Genomic DNA, 16404 nt, shown 5'->3' on the forward strand with positions numbered 1-16404 from the left:
GCTCATACCCATGTTTTCTCTCTGTTCTTTGTTGAGACCCTGGTATTGCTCAGACCGGTAAGCTGAAACTGTTCTTCTAGCATTGACATCAGAGCGTAAACACTTACAGGATCAAGGGGAAATGATTAAAGTACACAAAGGACCTAAAATTTGCTGCCATGATTGCTGCAAATAGTCCAACGCAGCATTTATGACTTCACAACTGAGATATAAAAATGTTGCTTGTTCTCATATCAGGCTTCTTGTGTACAAAGTGGCAGTTGGAATGGAGTTGGAGATGGAAGGATCTTTAACAGCATAGTAGTTGAGTGTGTAAATGTGCGACATAGATAGCCCATTGAGCAGCATAAGGCTCTTCCAAGTAAAATTCTTCAGTTGTATGGTTGGACATCATTTTAAGATGTTTAAGTGATGTCCTACTGAAAGGAGAAATTCAGTTTCTTTACAGACCATTGTGTGCACTGTGGCCCCCCTGGCCTACCCTCACTCTTCCCCTCCCCCGGTGACCCGCTGTTTCTATCCCCAGCTATTGTATGAGGTAGCTATCTTTTACAACAGTCAGGCCTGGGGCAGATTTGTTCCCGTATTTCTTGTACCCTTTGTTGAGCTTGTTCAAGTCACAAATAGAGAATTAGAAAACACAATGAAAAGAATACATTTTTAGGTAACTAATGGAGTAGTTTATACTTTAAAGGGGTTGCAATATAACCTGTTTACTTCAAGGATGGACTTCTGCAAGCGTCAGACTTACATATGCATGTGTTGAATTCTAAAATCTATATAAATGAAGTATTTATTTAGATGAAATGGGTGTGCTACATTGTGTGGGATGTTGTACTGAGACTCTTTTCTGACATTTCAGGCTTTACTAGGACTTGGTCTCAATAAGAGGATGCGGATGAGTGACTGGGAAGCCCGTCCTCTTTCTAAAAGTCAGGTGGATACTCTTCCACTTACTAGGCTTGTACTGTCTGAGTGGATCTCTCTGATTCTGTTTTATAAAAAATATTTCTCTTGTTCTTTATAACAGCTGGATTATGCAGCACTAGATGCAGCAGTTCTTATACGTTTGTATGATATAATTTGTTCCAGCCCATCCTTGCCAATGCCAAAGGTAATGAAGATAAGTAGTGCCATCTCTATGATGGTTTTGGCCTCATTCTTTAACAGGGCCCATTTCATAGGCCTTTGTCTTGTCCATCATGTCTGCATCTATTTTGGTTTTTTCTGTCACGAAATTGGAATAACAGGACCAACAGACTAGTTACAGGGATTCTTGTGTTTCATCCTGCAGACATCTTTTAGGGCAATGCTTAACTACAATGATGAGGAATCTAATATTCCTGTGATGGAACTGGATTCAGAAACTCCATGCGCATCACATGACAATTTAGTAAGTGCCTGCTTAATGATATGAGTTTTTAAAAATGTGATAGAGGAAGATGAATGATATGAATTGTGGAATGCTACTAGGCTTTGAGTTCGCATGTTTGCTGTAATGATAGCTTTAAAAAAGTTTCTCATTGGCCAGAAGTGCTTATGGTGCAATAGAGGAACATATACAAACTTCCTGTGGTGAAAATGGCAAAGTGGGATGGAAAGCTTGCATACTTAAAGAACTGCATCATAAGCATGGCTCTGTATATACGATCTTTACCAAAGTCCTAGCTAACAAACTGCATGAATATCTTCTGGTTATTATTCACCCTGCCCAGTATGAATTTATTAAAGGGTGCAATATTCTGCACATCTTGAATGTCCAGATGGGAATAGATTATGCTCGATACATGAAGCAAGAAATGGTGCTCATTCAGTTAGTCCTGGAATCTGTTCTGTTTTTCTTAGGTGACCTGATGGTTTGAAGTAAATTATCTTCACGAAGAGAGAGAGAGAGAGAGAGAGAGTTTATTGAGAGAGAGAGAGAGAGAGAGAGAGAGAGAGAGAGAGAGAGAGAGAGAGAGAGAGAGAGAGAGAGAGAGAGAGAGAGAGAGAGAGAGAGAGAGAGAGAGAGAGAGAGAGAGAGAGAGAGAGAGAGAGAGAGAGAGAGAGAGAGAGAGAGAGAGAGAGAGAGAGAGAGAGAGAGAGAGAGAGAGAGAGAGAGAGAGCGCTCTGAGAGCTTGGCCGGGGGGGAGGATGGAGATCGCGTCGCCTGTGCCTGTCGCGCCGCCATAGCCCGTCCACGTCGTCGTCTGCTGCTGTTTCGCCGTCGTCCGTCGCCCGCCCCTGCAGTTCCGTCGCCTGTCGCCCGCGGCTGCAGTTCTGTCGCCTGTCGCCCGCGGCTGCAGCTCCGTCGCCCGTCGCCTTTCGCCCGCCCCTGTTGTTCCGTCGCCCGCGGCTGCCCTTGCCGCCCTGTTCCGTAGCCCCCACGCTCCGTCGGGCGCGACTGAGTCCCCCGCCCCGCTGCTGGCCGGCCCTTCGTCAGCGGACCCTGCCCTGCTGTCGTCTGCCTAAGTGGCGGGCTCTGCACCAGCACTCTGCTCGTTTGCCCTCTGTGTTTAGGGTTTCTGCTGGCGAGGCCCCTGCCTTGTGCCCTCGACTATCCTGCGCTGCCGTCGACTGCCAGACCTGTGTTCCACCCTCGAGCCCTTGCACTGTTAGGGTTGCGCCCTGCCACACGCGTTCTTGGGACAGGCCACGACTCAGGCTGACAGGTAAAGCTCCGGTTTCATTGGCTGTGTTTGTGGAATCTGTCCTTGGACAGCGCTGCTGTACAGGAAAGAAAGAGAGCAAGAGCGAGAGAGAGAGCGCGAACGAGAAGACAGCAGTATGGCTGGCCTGGATATGGATTTTCTTGACCAGACGGTGGTAGCCCTTGGCCCTGATTCCGACGCAGAGGAGACAGAGGATATGGTGCCATGCACGGAGGAGCTGCCTCCGGGTTCTGAACTGCTAGGTTCTGAACTGCCGCCTGCTGGCAAACGCTCCAAGCACACTTTTGATGAGACAATGGGTCCTCAGGAACGTTCCTATGCGCAAGTGGCCTCTGATCCTGTGGATTCACAGGAAATCGACTGGGAGCATTTGCTCGACTTTGCCAATACTCTGCTTGGCGAGTATGTCCAGCATAATACTGAATCCTTTTCTGAAGCGGGAACGGATGATGTGCTGGAAGCTACGGTGGACCCTAAATCAGTCTTGAGATCTTTCTCGGTTTTTTATGATCGTGCAGTTATCCTTTTCTTCACTGGCAGGATCCCGGTGCTGTCACATATTCGCCAGTGGATGCACCATTTATTGCAAGGGGAGTGTGTTGAGGAGATCTTCCTTGGACCCCGAGGCTTTTATGAGGTGCTGTTGAAATCGGAAATGCATCGAGCTGAGCTCCTGTCCAAGTTGCCACTATTCTTTGATCGCCGCCTGGTCCATGTTGTACCATGGCGCCCCATGGCTGACTTCCAGCGTCTGCTTCAACGAGAATGCCCGGTGTGGGTAGAGGTGGAGAATTGTCCGGCAGTCTATTGGCCAATGTTGAAGGACGCCATGGCGGTTGTGGGCACGGTGCTGGTCCCCCCAAGCCTCAGGGCAATGAACCGGAACCGTTTATGCATGTTATGGGACACGGCCAGGAAAAGGCCCGCCTGGCTGCGCCTCAGTTGTTCAGACATGAATCCTCTGCATTTTCGCTTGAAATGGGGCAACTTTGCGGGGCACTGCTTTTCATGTGGGAAATTGGGACATTTCATGGCTGAATGCCGTGAAAGGCAACCGTCTTTGGAGGATGCACAGGTTATGCTGCCCAAGCACGACATGGTGCTTGATGCTCCGCCCCAGGAAGTCATGGATAAAGGTAAACAACCGGTCCTGGGTTCGGATTCCCGTCGCATGGACTGGATTGAGGCACGTCCCAAAAAAGGTAAAAAGTTGGATGCCGGCTTGGCAGATCCTGGACCTCCTGTTTCCCAGGACTCCATGCGCACGTATACGTGCAGAAAAGAAATGGTTACTTCACAACAGGCTCCGCGCACTACGGCCCCGTCGGCCCCCCGTAATCAGGCTCCAAGGAAAGTCTATACTGATGGTCCCAAAGGCCCTCCTGCTAAGCTGGCTTTTGATACCAAAGGTAATGTGATTACTCCCTGGGATCGGCGTTATCCCCGCCCCACTCCCAAGGCAGTGGATTTACCCTCTACCTCTAAAGCAGGTCGCCAGAATTCCTTTGCAGTATTGGCTGATTTTCTGGATGAGGGCGTCCTGGATGCTTTCGCGAAAAAGGTGAAATCGAGGCAACAGGTGCCTCGTTCCTGACTTTCTTTTTTGAAGAGATATGAAGTTAGCCACATGGAATGTGCAAGGCATTTGCTCTCGCCATAAGCAACATGCCATGTGGACCGTCTTACATGAAAATCGGTGGGATGTATTGTGTGCAGTTGAGCACAAAAGTCATGGTGAAGCAGGAAAAGTTGTGGACTGTCATGGATTCCGTCTGTTTTATGCAGGCACCCATGCTACGCACTATTCGGGTGTGCTGATGATTGTCCATGAGAAATATCAGCCTGTCCTTATTAAAAATGATGTGCAGGGCCGCTTCCTGGTTATCGAAGTCTTATTTGAAGGCGAGATTTTATGGTTACTGGGCCTCTATGCGCCGAATGATCCCGCATCCCGACGGGATCTTTGGTCCACTTTGCAGGCCTCCATGTCACGTGGCCGAAGGGGGCTTTTGATGGGAGATTTCAATATGTGTGTTGACTCTTCTCAGTCCACTTCAGCGCATTCGGTCATGGATGCGCCGGAAAGCCGGGTGTGGAATTCCTTTGCTTTGCATGTTCTTAAGCAGGATCTTTGGTCCTGGCTTCACCCTTCCTTTGCGGGGTTTACTTTTCATTCTGCACAATATGCAACTACTTGGTCGCGGCTGGACAGAATGTATATCATGCACGGGGACGATTTTCTTCCCGAGATGCTGGAAATGAAGGTCTTGCAGTAGTATGCATTGTCGGATCATTTCCCCCTTCAGTTGGAGATGCGGGCACAATCTATTGCACCTTTTATGCAGTTGCTGGATAGGCTCCCGTTACGTTTCAATTCCTCTTACTTGAAACATCCAATATTTCAGGGCTATATGCAGCAATTGATCGACAGGTTCTTATTGGACTTCGCCTCTGAGGGCTTGCCTTCATTTGCACGGTTGCTCTCTAATGTACGGCGTGTTGCTCGGCAGTATGGGATCCATCATGCATCGCTTTGTCGCCGTCGTCGATCTGCAGCAGAGGAGCTACTGGCTTTGGTCCGCTCCTTGCTCCTGGATTCCCCAGATGATGATTTTCTGCTGTCATTGGAGAGGCGTTTGGCCCATCTTCTTCAAGTATTTCAGTTAAAATCTTATCAGCAGGCCAAGCTGCATACCTTGACTGACACATTACAAGATAGTGCCTGCCAGTCTCATAAGTTCTTTCGCGCCCTGCATGCGTCTCCGGCTCGCGACAATATGACCAGACTCCAGGATCCGGAGGGTCGCATGGTCACTGATCCGCATACCATTGTCAATATGTGCAGAAATTATTTTATGGATCTCCTTGGTTCTTCTCCCTCGCCTTCTAGCCAGGTTACGCATGCCCGCGCGGTCTTCTATCATCTGGTCCGACAGCAGGTTCCATTGGATATGCAAGCCACTTTGGAGGCGGATATTTGCGAGGAGGAGGTCATGGATGTCTTGTTGCACCTGCCGATGGATAAAAGTCGTGGCTGGGATGGTCTCACTAATGAATTCTTTCAGAGCTCAGCCACTCAGTTGGTGAAGCCATTGGTGGTCTTGTTTCAGCAGGTTTGGGAAACGGGGGTTATGCCCTCCTCATGGAAAGAAGGCCTTATCAAACTGATTCCAAAGGTCCCTTCACCGTCAAAGCTGCAACACTGGAGACCAATCTCTTTGATGGGCTCCATGTACAAAATCTACTCCAAAGTGCTGGCGAATCGGCTTCACAAGCACCTTCCCGCTATTGTGCGTCCTCTCCAAATATGGTTTTATTAAGGGCCGCAACATTCTCCATAATATCTTAAATGTGCAAATGGCTATTGACTATGCGCGACACTCCGGTCAGGAAGTGGTATTGATTCAATTGGACTTGGAAAAGGCGTTTGATTATGTGGACTGGTCTTTCATTGCAGATCTCATGTGTGCTATGGGCTTTGGCACCCGAATGTCCCGATTGATCTACACCATTAGTGTTGCGGCTTCATCCAGAGTTATGCTCAATGGTGGGGTTACTGAGCCCTTTGTCCTTGCACGCTCAGTCAGACAGGGTTGTCCTCTGAGTCCGCTCTTTTTTGCCCTGGCGACGCACCCGGTCCTTTCAATGTTATCCTCCATGGCAGATTCGGCTCAGCTGGCAGGCTGTCTCTTCCTTTGGGCCATAACTTCATTAGCCAATCTTTGGCTGATGACACCTTTATGATTTTGCAGGCAGACAGGGACAACATTCGCAAGGCATTAGATGTTTGGACGCTTTTTGGTCAAGCCTCTGGACTTCACATCAATGCTTTTAAGTCCGCCATTCTCAGTTGCACGGAGCCTGATTTACAGTCATTAGGCTGGCAAGGCCAGGTGGTTTCCCGTGGCTCTATTGTCAGACATCTTGGATACCCAGTGGGGGTGGATGTACGGCCAAAGGACCTGCTGGAATGGATTTCACACAAACTGGCGGCAAAGTTTATGTATTGGAAGTCGCAAGCGTGGCCCTTCCATGTCCGCCTCAAAGTGGCTCAGTCAATTATGCTCCCAATGCTATCGTATTTCTTGCCATTGTTGCCATGGACGCCTACTACTTTGAAGCCTCTCACTCACCCCATCCGTTTCATGCTATGGAAGAAGGATTCTCTGCAGGCAGGCATTTCTTGGATTTCATGGTCGCATACATGTACCCCTAAGCGCATGGGTGGTGGAGCTCTTTTGGATGCAGAACATCATATGCTGGCTCTCCGTTGGTCCCTTTTTCGGGCCATGTGTGTGGATCATCACCCGTGGACTATCATAGCCCATTATTTCCTTGAGGACGGCGGGCTCCGCCATGGTAACACCCGGCTTCGGGCCTCCTGGTGGCATGTCCTTAATGCTGATTCCCGTTTTTCCAGCTCCTCTTCCCCTTTGTTACAGCACCTGGTCGACTCTTGGAAAGTGGTGCTCAAAAAGGCCCGGTGGCACCCGGTGGGGGACCGCTTGCAGACTAACTCCTTTCAGCTGGAATTGTTGGCAGTATCGAGACTACTTTCATGGGAAGACAAACATCAGCTCCGACTGCGATTTAACCGCATGGCCCGTTTAGGTGTGACGTCGGTTGCGGATGCTACCCTTGCCACGCGCAATGTCCTCATATCCTTTCGGACTGCTAGGCGACTTTTTAAGATCCCGCGCGGATACCGTGACTTATGGGGAAAGCTGTCGGCGGAGCTTCAGGGCAGGCAACCCTTTCCTGCCCTGGCTGTGGATCGCCCTTGGCAGGACTGGGACCTTGCAGGCCGGTTGAGTCTGGAAAAGGCCTCTACTAATCAGGTCTATCATCTTCTTATTCAGGATCGCCAATGGCTGGGTGACAAAGCTAATACTGTTTGGGGTCTGCGGAAATCGCGGACATGGTGGCAAACAACGCTGATGGAGGGCTGGCTGAATAAGGCACCTTTCAAATGCAAGGTCTTTCTTTGGCGGGTAATGATTGGCGGTCTTCCTCTTGCCTCGGCCCTTGCCAAGCGTCGCATCTCCAATGGCACTTGCTTCTTCTGTACCACAACGGCGGAATCAGCTCGACATCGTTTTCTTTCTTGCCCGCTCGCCAAGAATATCTGGTTACTCTTGTCGCACATATGGCGCACTGTGGTGGGCTCCTCGCTAACTCCTTTCGATTGGGTTTTTGGGCGCCCGAAGTATCCCACATTGCCAAAGTTGCATATGCAGATACTATTTCACTTCTTCAGATACTGGGGATGCTGGCACATTTGGACTACCCGCAATGCTTTTCTCTTTGATTCGGCCTCTAATGTACCGCGCTATGTTGCCAGGCTTAAAGGCCTCTTGCACTGGCAGTTAGATCTCATCGGACATGCTGACTTGCTCCCTCGGGAGGATTTGCTTCCTTGGTATATGGCAATTGCCTCTGGGTCGTTGCCATGATTCGTGTAACTTTTTAGTACACTACTACTGGGATTTTCCCCACGTTGGCCTACGGCCCCCGTGCGTCTTGTAATCAGAAAAAGAGAGAGCGAGAGAACTTCTTCTCCTGATGGCTTAGTGTCATCAACTATCTTGTAATCAAGTAATCTTGTATTTTTTTCGTAATTAATACAATTACCTTTTACGGAAAAAAAAAAAAAAAGAGAGTGTGTGTGTATTATGCATATGTGCAGGAATTATTTCCGTGACCTCGGCACCACTTCTCCACCTTCAGATCAAATCACTCAGGCCCGTTTGGGTTTTTATGACCTGGTCCGCAATCAGCTACCGCAGGACATGCAAGCTATTATGGAGTCCGATATTTGTGAGGCAGAGGTTATGGACGTCTTGTTACATTTGCCCAAGGATAAAAGCCCGGGTTGGGATGGTCTCACCAATGAGTTTCTTGAAGCTTTTGCTTCCCAACTGGCGAAACCATTGCAGGCTTTGTTTCAGCAGGTGTGGCAAACCGGGATCATGCCTTCCTCATGGAAAGAAGGCCTTATTAAACTGCTTCCAAAAGTTCCTTCGCCATCTAGGTTGACACAGTGGCGCCCCATTTCCTTGATGGGTTCAGTGTACAAAATCTTTTCCAAAATAATGGCGAATCGGCTTCATAAGCATCTCCCGGCCATTGTGCATCCTCTACAGTATGGTTTCATTAAGGGCCGAAATATTCTGCACAATGTATTGAATGCTCAACTAGCTATTGATTATGCAAGGCATTCTAACAAGGAGGTAGTACTGATTCAACTGGACCTGGAAAAGGCTTTTGACTATCTGGATTGGTCTTTCGTCGCTGAACTTATGTCGGCTATGGGCTTTGGTCCCCGGATGTCTCGTCTAATCTACACCATTAGCGCTGCGGCGTCTTCGCGAGTCATGCTGAATGGAGGTGTTACTGAGCCATTTGTACTTGCCCGCTCTGTCAGACAAGGATGCCCTTTGAGCTCGCTATTCTTTGCCCTCGCGACATATCCAGTTCTTTCCATGTTATCCCATATGGTAGCCTCTTCTCAGTTGGCCGGTCTGTCGCTTCCTTCAGGACAACACTTCATTAGCCAATCCCTGGCGGATGATACTTTTATGATTTTGCGTGCAGACAAGGACAACCTCAAGCGCGCATTGGATGTTTGGGGCATCTTTGGTCAAGCCTCCGGCCTTCGCATCAATGCACTCAAATCAGCCATTCTCAGCTGCACGGAGTCGGATTTGCAGTCCTTGGACTGGCAGGGTCTGGTTGTTCCTCGTGGCTCCATTGTCAGGCACCTTGGGTACCCTTTGGGTGTCGACGTTCCACCAAAGCAGCTTCTGCAGTGGATTTCTCAGAAAATGGTGGCTAAGTTTATGTATTGGAAATCTCAAGCCTGGCCCTTCCATATTCGTCTCAAAGTGGCCCAGACAATTATGTTGCCAATGCTGACATATTTCTTGCTATTGTTGCCCTGGACTAATACGACTCTCAATGCTCTTACTCAGTCTCTTCGCTTCATGCTATGGAAGAAGGACTCATTGCATGCAGGTATTTCCTGGATTTCTTGGTCGCATGCCTGCACCCCCCAACGCATGGGTGGCGGAGCTATTTTAGATGCCCAAACTCACATGCAGGCACTCCGTTGGTCTCTCTTCCGCGCCATGTGCTTGGATCATCATCCATGGGTCGATATAGCCCGTTATTTCCTTGAGAGCCATGGGCTTCTACATGGCAATACCCAAATCCGGATTTCTTGGTGACATGTTCTTAATGCTGATTCGAGGTTCTCCAGTTCTTCTTCGTCGCTGCTTAATCATTTGGTATGTTCCTGGAAACGGGTCCTTCTAAAGGCTCAGTGGCATCCAGCGGAGGATCGCTTGGCTACGAATTCTTTTCAATTGGAATTATTGGCAGTCTCGCGTTTACTTGCATGGGAAGGCAAAAATGAGCTTAGACCACAATTCAACCGGATGGCTCGTTTGGGCTTGTCTTCGGTCGCGGATGCCACCCTTGCTAGTCGCAATGTGCTTATATCTTTTCGTACAGCCAGGAGGCTTTACAGGATCCCGCGGGGATATAGGCCTTTATGGGAACAACTTTTGCGGAGGCTCCAGAGCCGACAACCCTTTCCTGCCCTTGCTTCAGATCATCCCTGGTAGGATTGGGACCTACAAGGCCGGCTGCCTTTAAGCAAAGCTTCTGCTAATCAAGTTTATCATATTCTGATCAAAGATCAACAATGGTTAGTTACCAAAGCCAATGCTTTATGGGGCTTACGAAAATCCCGGTCCTGGTGGAGGGCAACTGTGATGGAGGGCTGGTTGAACAAGACCCCCTTCAAATGTAAAGTCTTTCTTTGGAGAGTGATGATTGGTGGTCTTCTGCTTGCGTCGGCTCTTTCCAAGCGACGAATCTCCAATGGCAGCTGTTTCTTTTGCACCACTGCTGTGGAATCAGCCCGCTACAGATTTATTAATTGCCCCGTCGCAAAAAAAGTCTGGTTCTTTTTGTCGGCTATTTGGCAAGGAGCGGTTGGATTCACCCTGCGCCCCTTTGATTGGGTTTTCGGCCAGCCCAAATACCCCACTCCTGCACAGCCACATATGAAACTCATGTATCATTTTCTTCGATATTGGGGCTGTTGGCATAACTGGACCATTAGGAATGCTTTTCTTTTTGACTCCGCCTATAATGTTCAGCGACATATTGCGAGGCTTAAGGGCCTTTTGTATTGGCAGTTGGATCTTCTCCGGCATTCTGATTTGCTCTCTAGGGAGGACTTCCGTGCCTGGCTTATGGCAATTTCATCTGCCCCCTTGCCATAACTTTGTAACTTGTAGCACTTAGCCCCTTTCCACATGATGGCCTGGATTGGCGTCATGTATCTTGTAATCAAGTTATCTTGTACTTTTTTTCGTAATTAATACAATTACCTTTTATGAAAAAAAAAAAAGAGAGAGTGTGTGTGTAGACCTGGAATCTGTTCTGTTTTTCTTAGGTGACCTGATGGTTTAAAGTAAATATTGCTACTTAATTCAATTACCTTTTACGGAAAAAAAAAGAGAGAGTGTAGAGGGGAGCTCAGCTCAACCGCCAAAACCCACGGACCGCTTATTCTTTCAAGCATTTCAAGCGAACACCTATGGCTATCTCTCACCTAGCCGACGCACCTTCGATCCTACGTGGCGTAGTGAGCTTACCTTGATGCCCAAATGAGTTGCCTCCTCCCTCAAGCACACCAGTAGCTCCACGATTCGTGATGCGAGCTCAAGCAACCTCAAGCCTCCACCTTCAACCTCCATCCTCCATAGCCGCATGCGAGGCAAGAGAAGAGAAGAGAAGAGAAGAGAAGAGAAGAAGAGTGGAGATGATAGAGAGCTTCTTCTCCTTGATTCCTCACCCTCACACACTCACTCCCTCACACTCATACTCCCTCTCTCAAGCACACACAAGCAAGCAAGAAGGAGAGAAGAAGATAGATCCACTTTGCCACACAACAAAGAATGAGCTCTTCATTCACTTTTCCACTATATATTTGGGGGTATGTCTACCTTACCGTGTGGTGCATTGTGCTCGTGCTAGTGGAACTGGGAGTTGGGTCGATAGCCTGGGTATTATCCCACACTCGAGGACCCAGCTCGTGTGTTTTTAGAGGTGTGGTGCACGGCTTAGGGAGACATGTCTGGAAGTCCTAGCCTTGAGGTGCCCTAAGCGTGATATGGAAAATAAAAATTGGGATAGGGGGTTAGGGGTGGAGGTGGCCGACCGAGGTCATCAGACGTGCCTAACTTGAGGACCCCTAGGTGCAGTGACTATGAGTTATGTGCGTTTTCTTTTTGTTTGGAAAATTACATAGTCATGATGAATCTTCGTCATTCGTATCGGGAGAGGGTGGAGTTGGAGGCTTATGAGATTTACTAAGGAATTGTAAGCTCAGCATGTACCCTTTGAGAATTCAGGCGCACTTGGAGAGTAGTGCTCGAACGAAATGGATGATTGCAGTGTGTGAAGCGGCTATCATTCATATCTTCTAGGAGGGCTAAGCAAAATGAAGGAAGTAGAGCAGCTCGCATCATTAATCTTGCCATACGCAGCTGTCTATTCCATTAGGGTAAAATAAGAGGGGTGGAAGGCAATGGTCTTGTGATATGGGATCTTGTCTAAGTAGTCTAAAATAATTACAGGTAGTGATGAAGGAGGGATCGGGACAGGAGAATTCGTTGATGAAGCAGACTATGGAATCATATAGGTCCTCTAGCATAAAAATGAGGGCCTCTTCAGGTCTAGTAGCGTTGGTGTTGTAGATCCATGGGAAGTCGTACATGTCATGGATGCTTAGGTTGAAATCCACTCCTACCCTTCTCAAATATGGCATGAAGGTTGGATTATTTCGCTCGAAGGGTACAGTGCTACAAAAAGCCATCCAGGCATCTATGTTCACGTAAAAAATGGGCCTCCTCCATGTGGGTTGGCACTCATAGCCCTTCACAGCTCTGGGCACTTCAAAAAATTTATCCTGCCAAAAGTCTGCGTCCTTGGTTCCCCATAGGGTGGGATTTTGCTCTCTCTTTGAGGTCCATTTGTCTCCTAGCCGGCTTCCCACATTAATCACCTCTTTCACCACCTTGACTGGCAGTACTCTGTACAAGTTGGCAATGCTGGCTTGGTATTCAATTTGCACTTTGCTTGCTCCACCATCCGTTGCCTCTTCCTTCTAAGCTCCGCTTTTCTTTTTGCAAAGGTGTCTACCTGCTACTACTGTTCTTGTGGGCGTGGGAAAGGAGGCTGTGGGACAAGTTTTTCTTCGTGAGATCCCATGTCGAAGCTCGTGTTAGCCTCTTCTCCTTGCTGGCCCACCTATTGTGCCCTCTCAGTGAACCCTAGTGCATTGACTTCTTGTGGGGTCAAGCCTGCTTGCAATAGATTCTTTCACTTCTCTTCAAGGCCAAGGCTGATACCCACCGGTTACGTTGGCATCTGCAGGCTTGCCCTCAAGGCCTTGCGTGCAATCCCTAGCTTCTTCTTTATGGAGTCAACAATCTTCCCTTTCTCCGTTTGAGTGACATCTAGTAGTGTGCTTAGAAAGGTGCATTGCTAGGCTTCGAAATCCACTTGGGCGGCCTCTGCTCTACTCTTAGCTAGCACTTTGTCATTTTCCACCTGAGCCAGATGGTGTGCCAAGGCTTTAACTTTTCTCTCTTTATGGTTTGCCCAATTCTCTGCTCTCTTCTCCATTTCCTCAAGGCTTTCTTCTTGCCTTTGAACCAATATCATCAACCTTTGCTCTTGATCTTTGATTTTTCTTTTTAGCTTGTGTTGCTCCTACTCTGAGGTTGCATCTTGCTTAAATTTCTTGATCTCCTCTTGGTATCTACGTGTCCTTTCTTTCCTCACCACCTCTAACTCTTCTATGGCTTTATGGATCTTTTCCATCTCCCCTTGCAGGTCTTCATAGAGGCTTACGAGCTCATCATTGTGACGTCGTAGGCTCACTAGGCTTGAGTCTCTTCATCCAACCTTGCCTGCTAATCGGTTCTTGCTTCGTCCTTGGTTTGCAGTTGCTCCTTGAGCTCACTTATCTCCCTTTGGCAGATGGCTACTTGACGAATTTTCTCCAATTGTGACGTAGCCATGGCCTCCTTTTTTGCTTCTAGTTCAGCCACTACCATCTTCTTATCTTTCTTTGCCGTCTCTAGTTGCGAGAGGAGCTCCTTGACGTATTCGTCCTAATTTGTAGTAGGTGGCAGCTCTGTAGTGGGCATGGAGGTTGTGGAGGTTTCCCTCTTCTGCTTCTTGGGATCCTCCCTAACACGATGTCTGTTGCCACCGGTCTTTTAGTTTGTGTCATAGGGATACCCTCTCCCATTCCTTGGGTCATTTCCTTATTAACAAAGTACTATAGCCAGGCCGTGAGGTTAGTAGTATCCACTTAAGCCGTCAAGCTCGGTACGAACATGATTGTGGGAGTGGCGGGCACTATGAGGGTAGAGGCGGGGTCGTTCGGGGCCTTGCCCTTACCTTCCTTCACTGCAGATGGCGTGATTTCCGGCACTTGTGTGCTTGAGCTTGAGCCTGCATCTCTAGATGGGCTCGTGGCGCCCAACTCGCTCTATTTGCATAACTGCTCTATAGATAGGCGTGTTGCCAGAGTTATGTCTTTGTCTTCCTTCCTTTTCAACTCCTGCCTTTGCTGCTTTCTTTTTCCTCTCCTCCTCGGATTTTCTTGATTCTTCCTCCAATCTCTTGGAATCCACTTTTTTCTTCTTCCTCTCCTTCTCTTCCTTCTTAGACTCTCTTTTAGCTTTTTGTAAGTTTGCTTTTTCTTTTTTCTTGCTTTCCTTCTTGGCCTTCTCTTGTGAATCCTTCTGCTTTGGTTTTCTGGGTTTTCGCTAGCTACTTTATGTTTCTCATTCTTCTTCTTCAGCCTTGCTCACCGTCTTTACACTGGAGTGTGGCTGTTGTTCATGGTAAGGAGGTGACCTCTTTGGTATTTCTCCAACTCCTTCTTCACCCTGTCCTTCCCCCAATGCTTCCCTTATTATGGCTGTCAAGACTCCACCGAAGTGGATGGTAGAGGCCTTTGAGGATGATGATTTTCTTTTTGCCTTGGTGGCAAGGGACTCTTCTCTTGCTTGTCTCTCTCCTATTGCCAACGCTTTTGCTGAAGAGACAATGGTCTTCTACACAAAGCCATTTAGGTTTACTTCGTGAAAGGATCTTGGTGCAATGCTCTCCAGCATAGGTACGTTGATTTGGCTCATTATTGAGTTGTACTTATGGCTAGAGAATAATGCGTATATCATTTTGGCCTGGAGCTGGATCTTGGAGTCGGGGATGTCCACCAAGCTGATGCCATCGTTTATGTGGACCATTATCTTGTCCTTTCTCAACATGGTGTGCACATCCTGCTTTGGCCGTCTTTCCACCTTATTGGCTAGGCCTAATGCTTTTTCCACCAGCTCTGGAGTTAACTCGATTTGGACTCGGCGCGTTTCTTCTTCTTCTCGCACGGTGATGGTGTTGCAGTTCCTACCAAAGGTCCGGAGGAACTCTGCATACTTCTCGTAGTTGACCGCTTGGCTAACTGCCTCCATGTACTTTTGCAGATGGCATTGTTGGGCAATCCACTTCACTGCTTGTTCCTCCATGGCGACATCCTCCAAGTTCAAGACATGCTTGAACTTGAACTGGTCAAAGGCTTTTGTTTCCACAGAAAGGCCATATTTTGCTTGCTCTTCTTTAGAAAACGGCAACTTGCTGGCTTTTTCTTGGCTTGCCATGCTGGGTACTATCATGATGCCATGTTCACCATTAATGGTTTTCAAAATAATTATTTGGAGAGGGAAAAGGTCACATGCTTATGGAATTGAAACGCTTAATTATAGAATTAAAGTTCTCCCTCAAGCAATCCATACATTTCAAATTTTAAGACCCTTTTTCTTAATCATGAACTGGTTTTGGTTTGTTTCCATTTGCTTTTGAGTTTTGTTCTTATTTCCACCTTACCCCCTTCCCTTGCACAAAGAAGAAGAATCCTTCCTAGGATTATGGTTAAGGGGTTAAGGGTGTTCCGCGCATTGTTACTGTGTTTATATTTGCATGAGCCAAGGATAATAATTGGGGTTGTATTCCAATTGAGCGTAATGGTCCATGAGGCAGGGTCTAACACCTACTTGTGCGAGGTGAGGATATCGAGAAGGAAATCCCCGGAGTCGACTTTGCTAGCAACATGGAGCTCCTCTTCTGTGAGAAGCTGGTATAAATAGGGATGCCCTCGGATGTGTTCCTCAAGGGGTCGATTAAGGATGGTGGTCAACACTCTATACGAAGTTGGAGCTACATATGTTGGGTCATACTCTGTGGTTTTGATCGCGTGTCTCTGTTCAGCGTTTGTCATGACTTGGCGTCCTTCTACTTCCCATTGAGGTCAAATAGCATACCATTTGTGTAAGAAAGAGGAGTTGTTGTCAGCCAGCTGCTTCAACTTCCCAATTTCTTGGTCTGTGGCAATGACTTTGCTCTTGACATAAGATGTGATCAGGTGTTGTTTGCGTGCTTGTTCAATGGAAAGCTTGGTAGCAATGAGTTCCTCGCTACTTGGGAAGCTTTGATAAATACGAATTTAGATTCCTCCCATGAGCAAGGTAGCGTTCGCACTTCTGTTGCTAAAGGATCATCTAGAAGACCTTAGTCAAGCCGATTGTAACTTTTAGCAAGCATGGTAAATGTGGCATCCAAGTATTTGAGGTACGCAACCAAGTCATCGCCAGTATTCTCAGCTAAGTCT

General features: G+C 47.9%; 1 protein-coding gene across 10 annotated transcripts in view; it reads left to right on the plus strand.

Moving 5' to 3' along the window:
- The window catches only part of LOC148024742 (uncharacterized), a 267919-nt gene that overhangs the window by 108006 nt on the left and 143509 nt on the right, over positions 1–16404 (plus strand). For 9 of the 10 annotated variants that reach the window (XR_015693346.1, XR_015693347.1, XM_087694403.1 and 6 more), the window contains exons 8-10: positions 863–937; positions 1031–1114; positions 1295–1393. Coding sequence is in view for 8 of the 10 variants with exons in the window: in XM_087694403.1 (XP_087550529.1) it covers positions 863–937; positions 1031–1114; positions 1295–1393 (258 nt within the window). In the remaining 2 variants the exon portion in view is untranslated. The remainder of the gene's footprint in view (positions 1–862; positions 938–1030; positions 1115–1294; positions 1394–16404) is intronic. The other variant, XM_087694401.1, reaches the window with a different exon arrangement.

Source organism: Lygodium microphyllum, chromosome 15 (assembly GCF_053477565.2).
Source record: "Lygodium microphyllum isolate KBCC chromosome 15, Lygodium_microphyllum_v1.1.10, whole genome shotgun sequence".
In the NCBI taxonomy this organism is placed as follows: domain Eukaryota; kingdom Viridiplantae; phylum Streptophyta; class Polypodiopsida; order Schizaeales; family Lygodiaceae; genus Lygodium; species Lygodium microphyllum.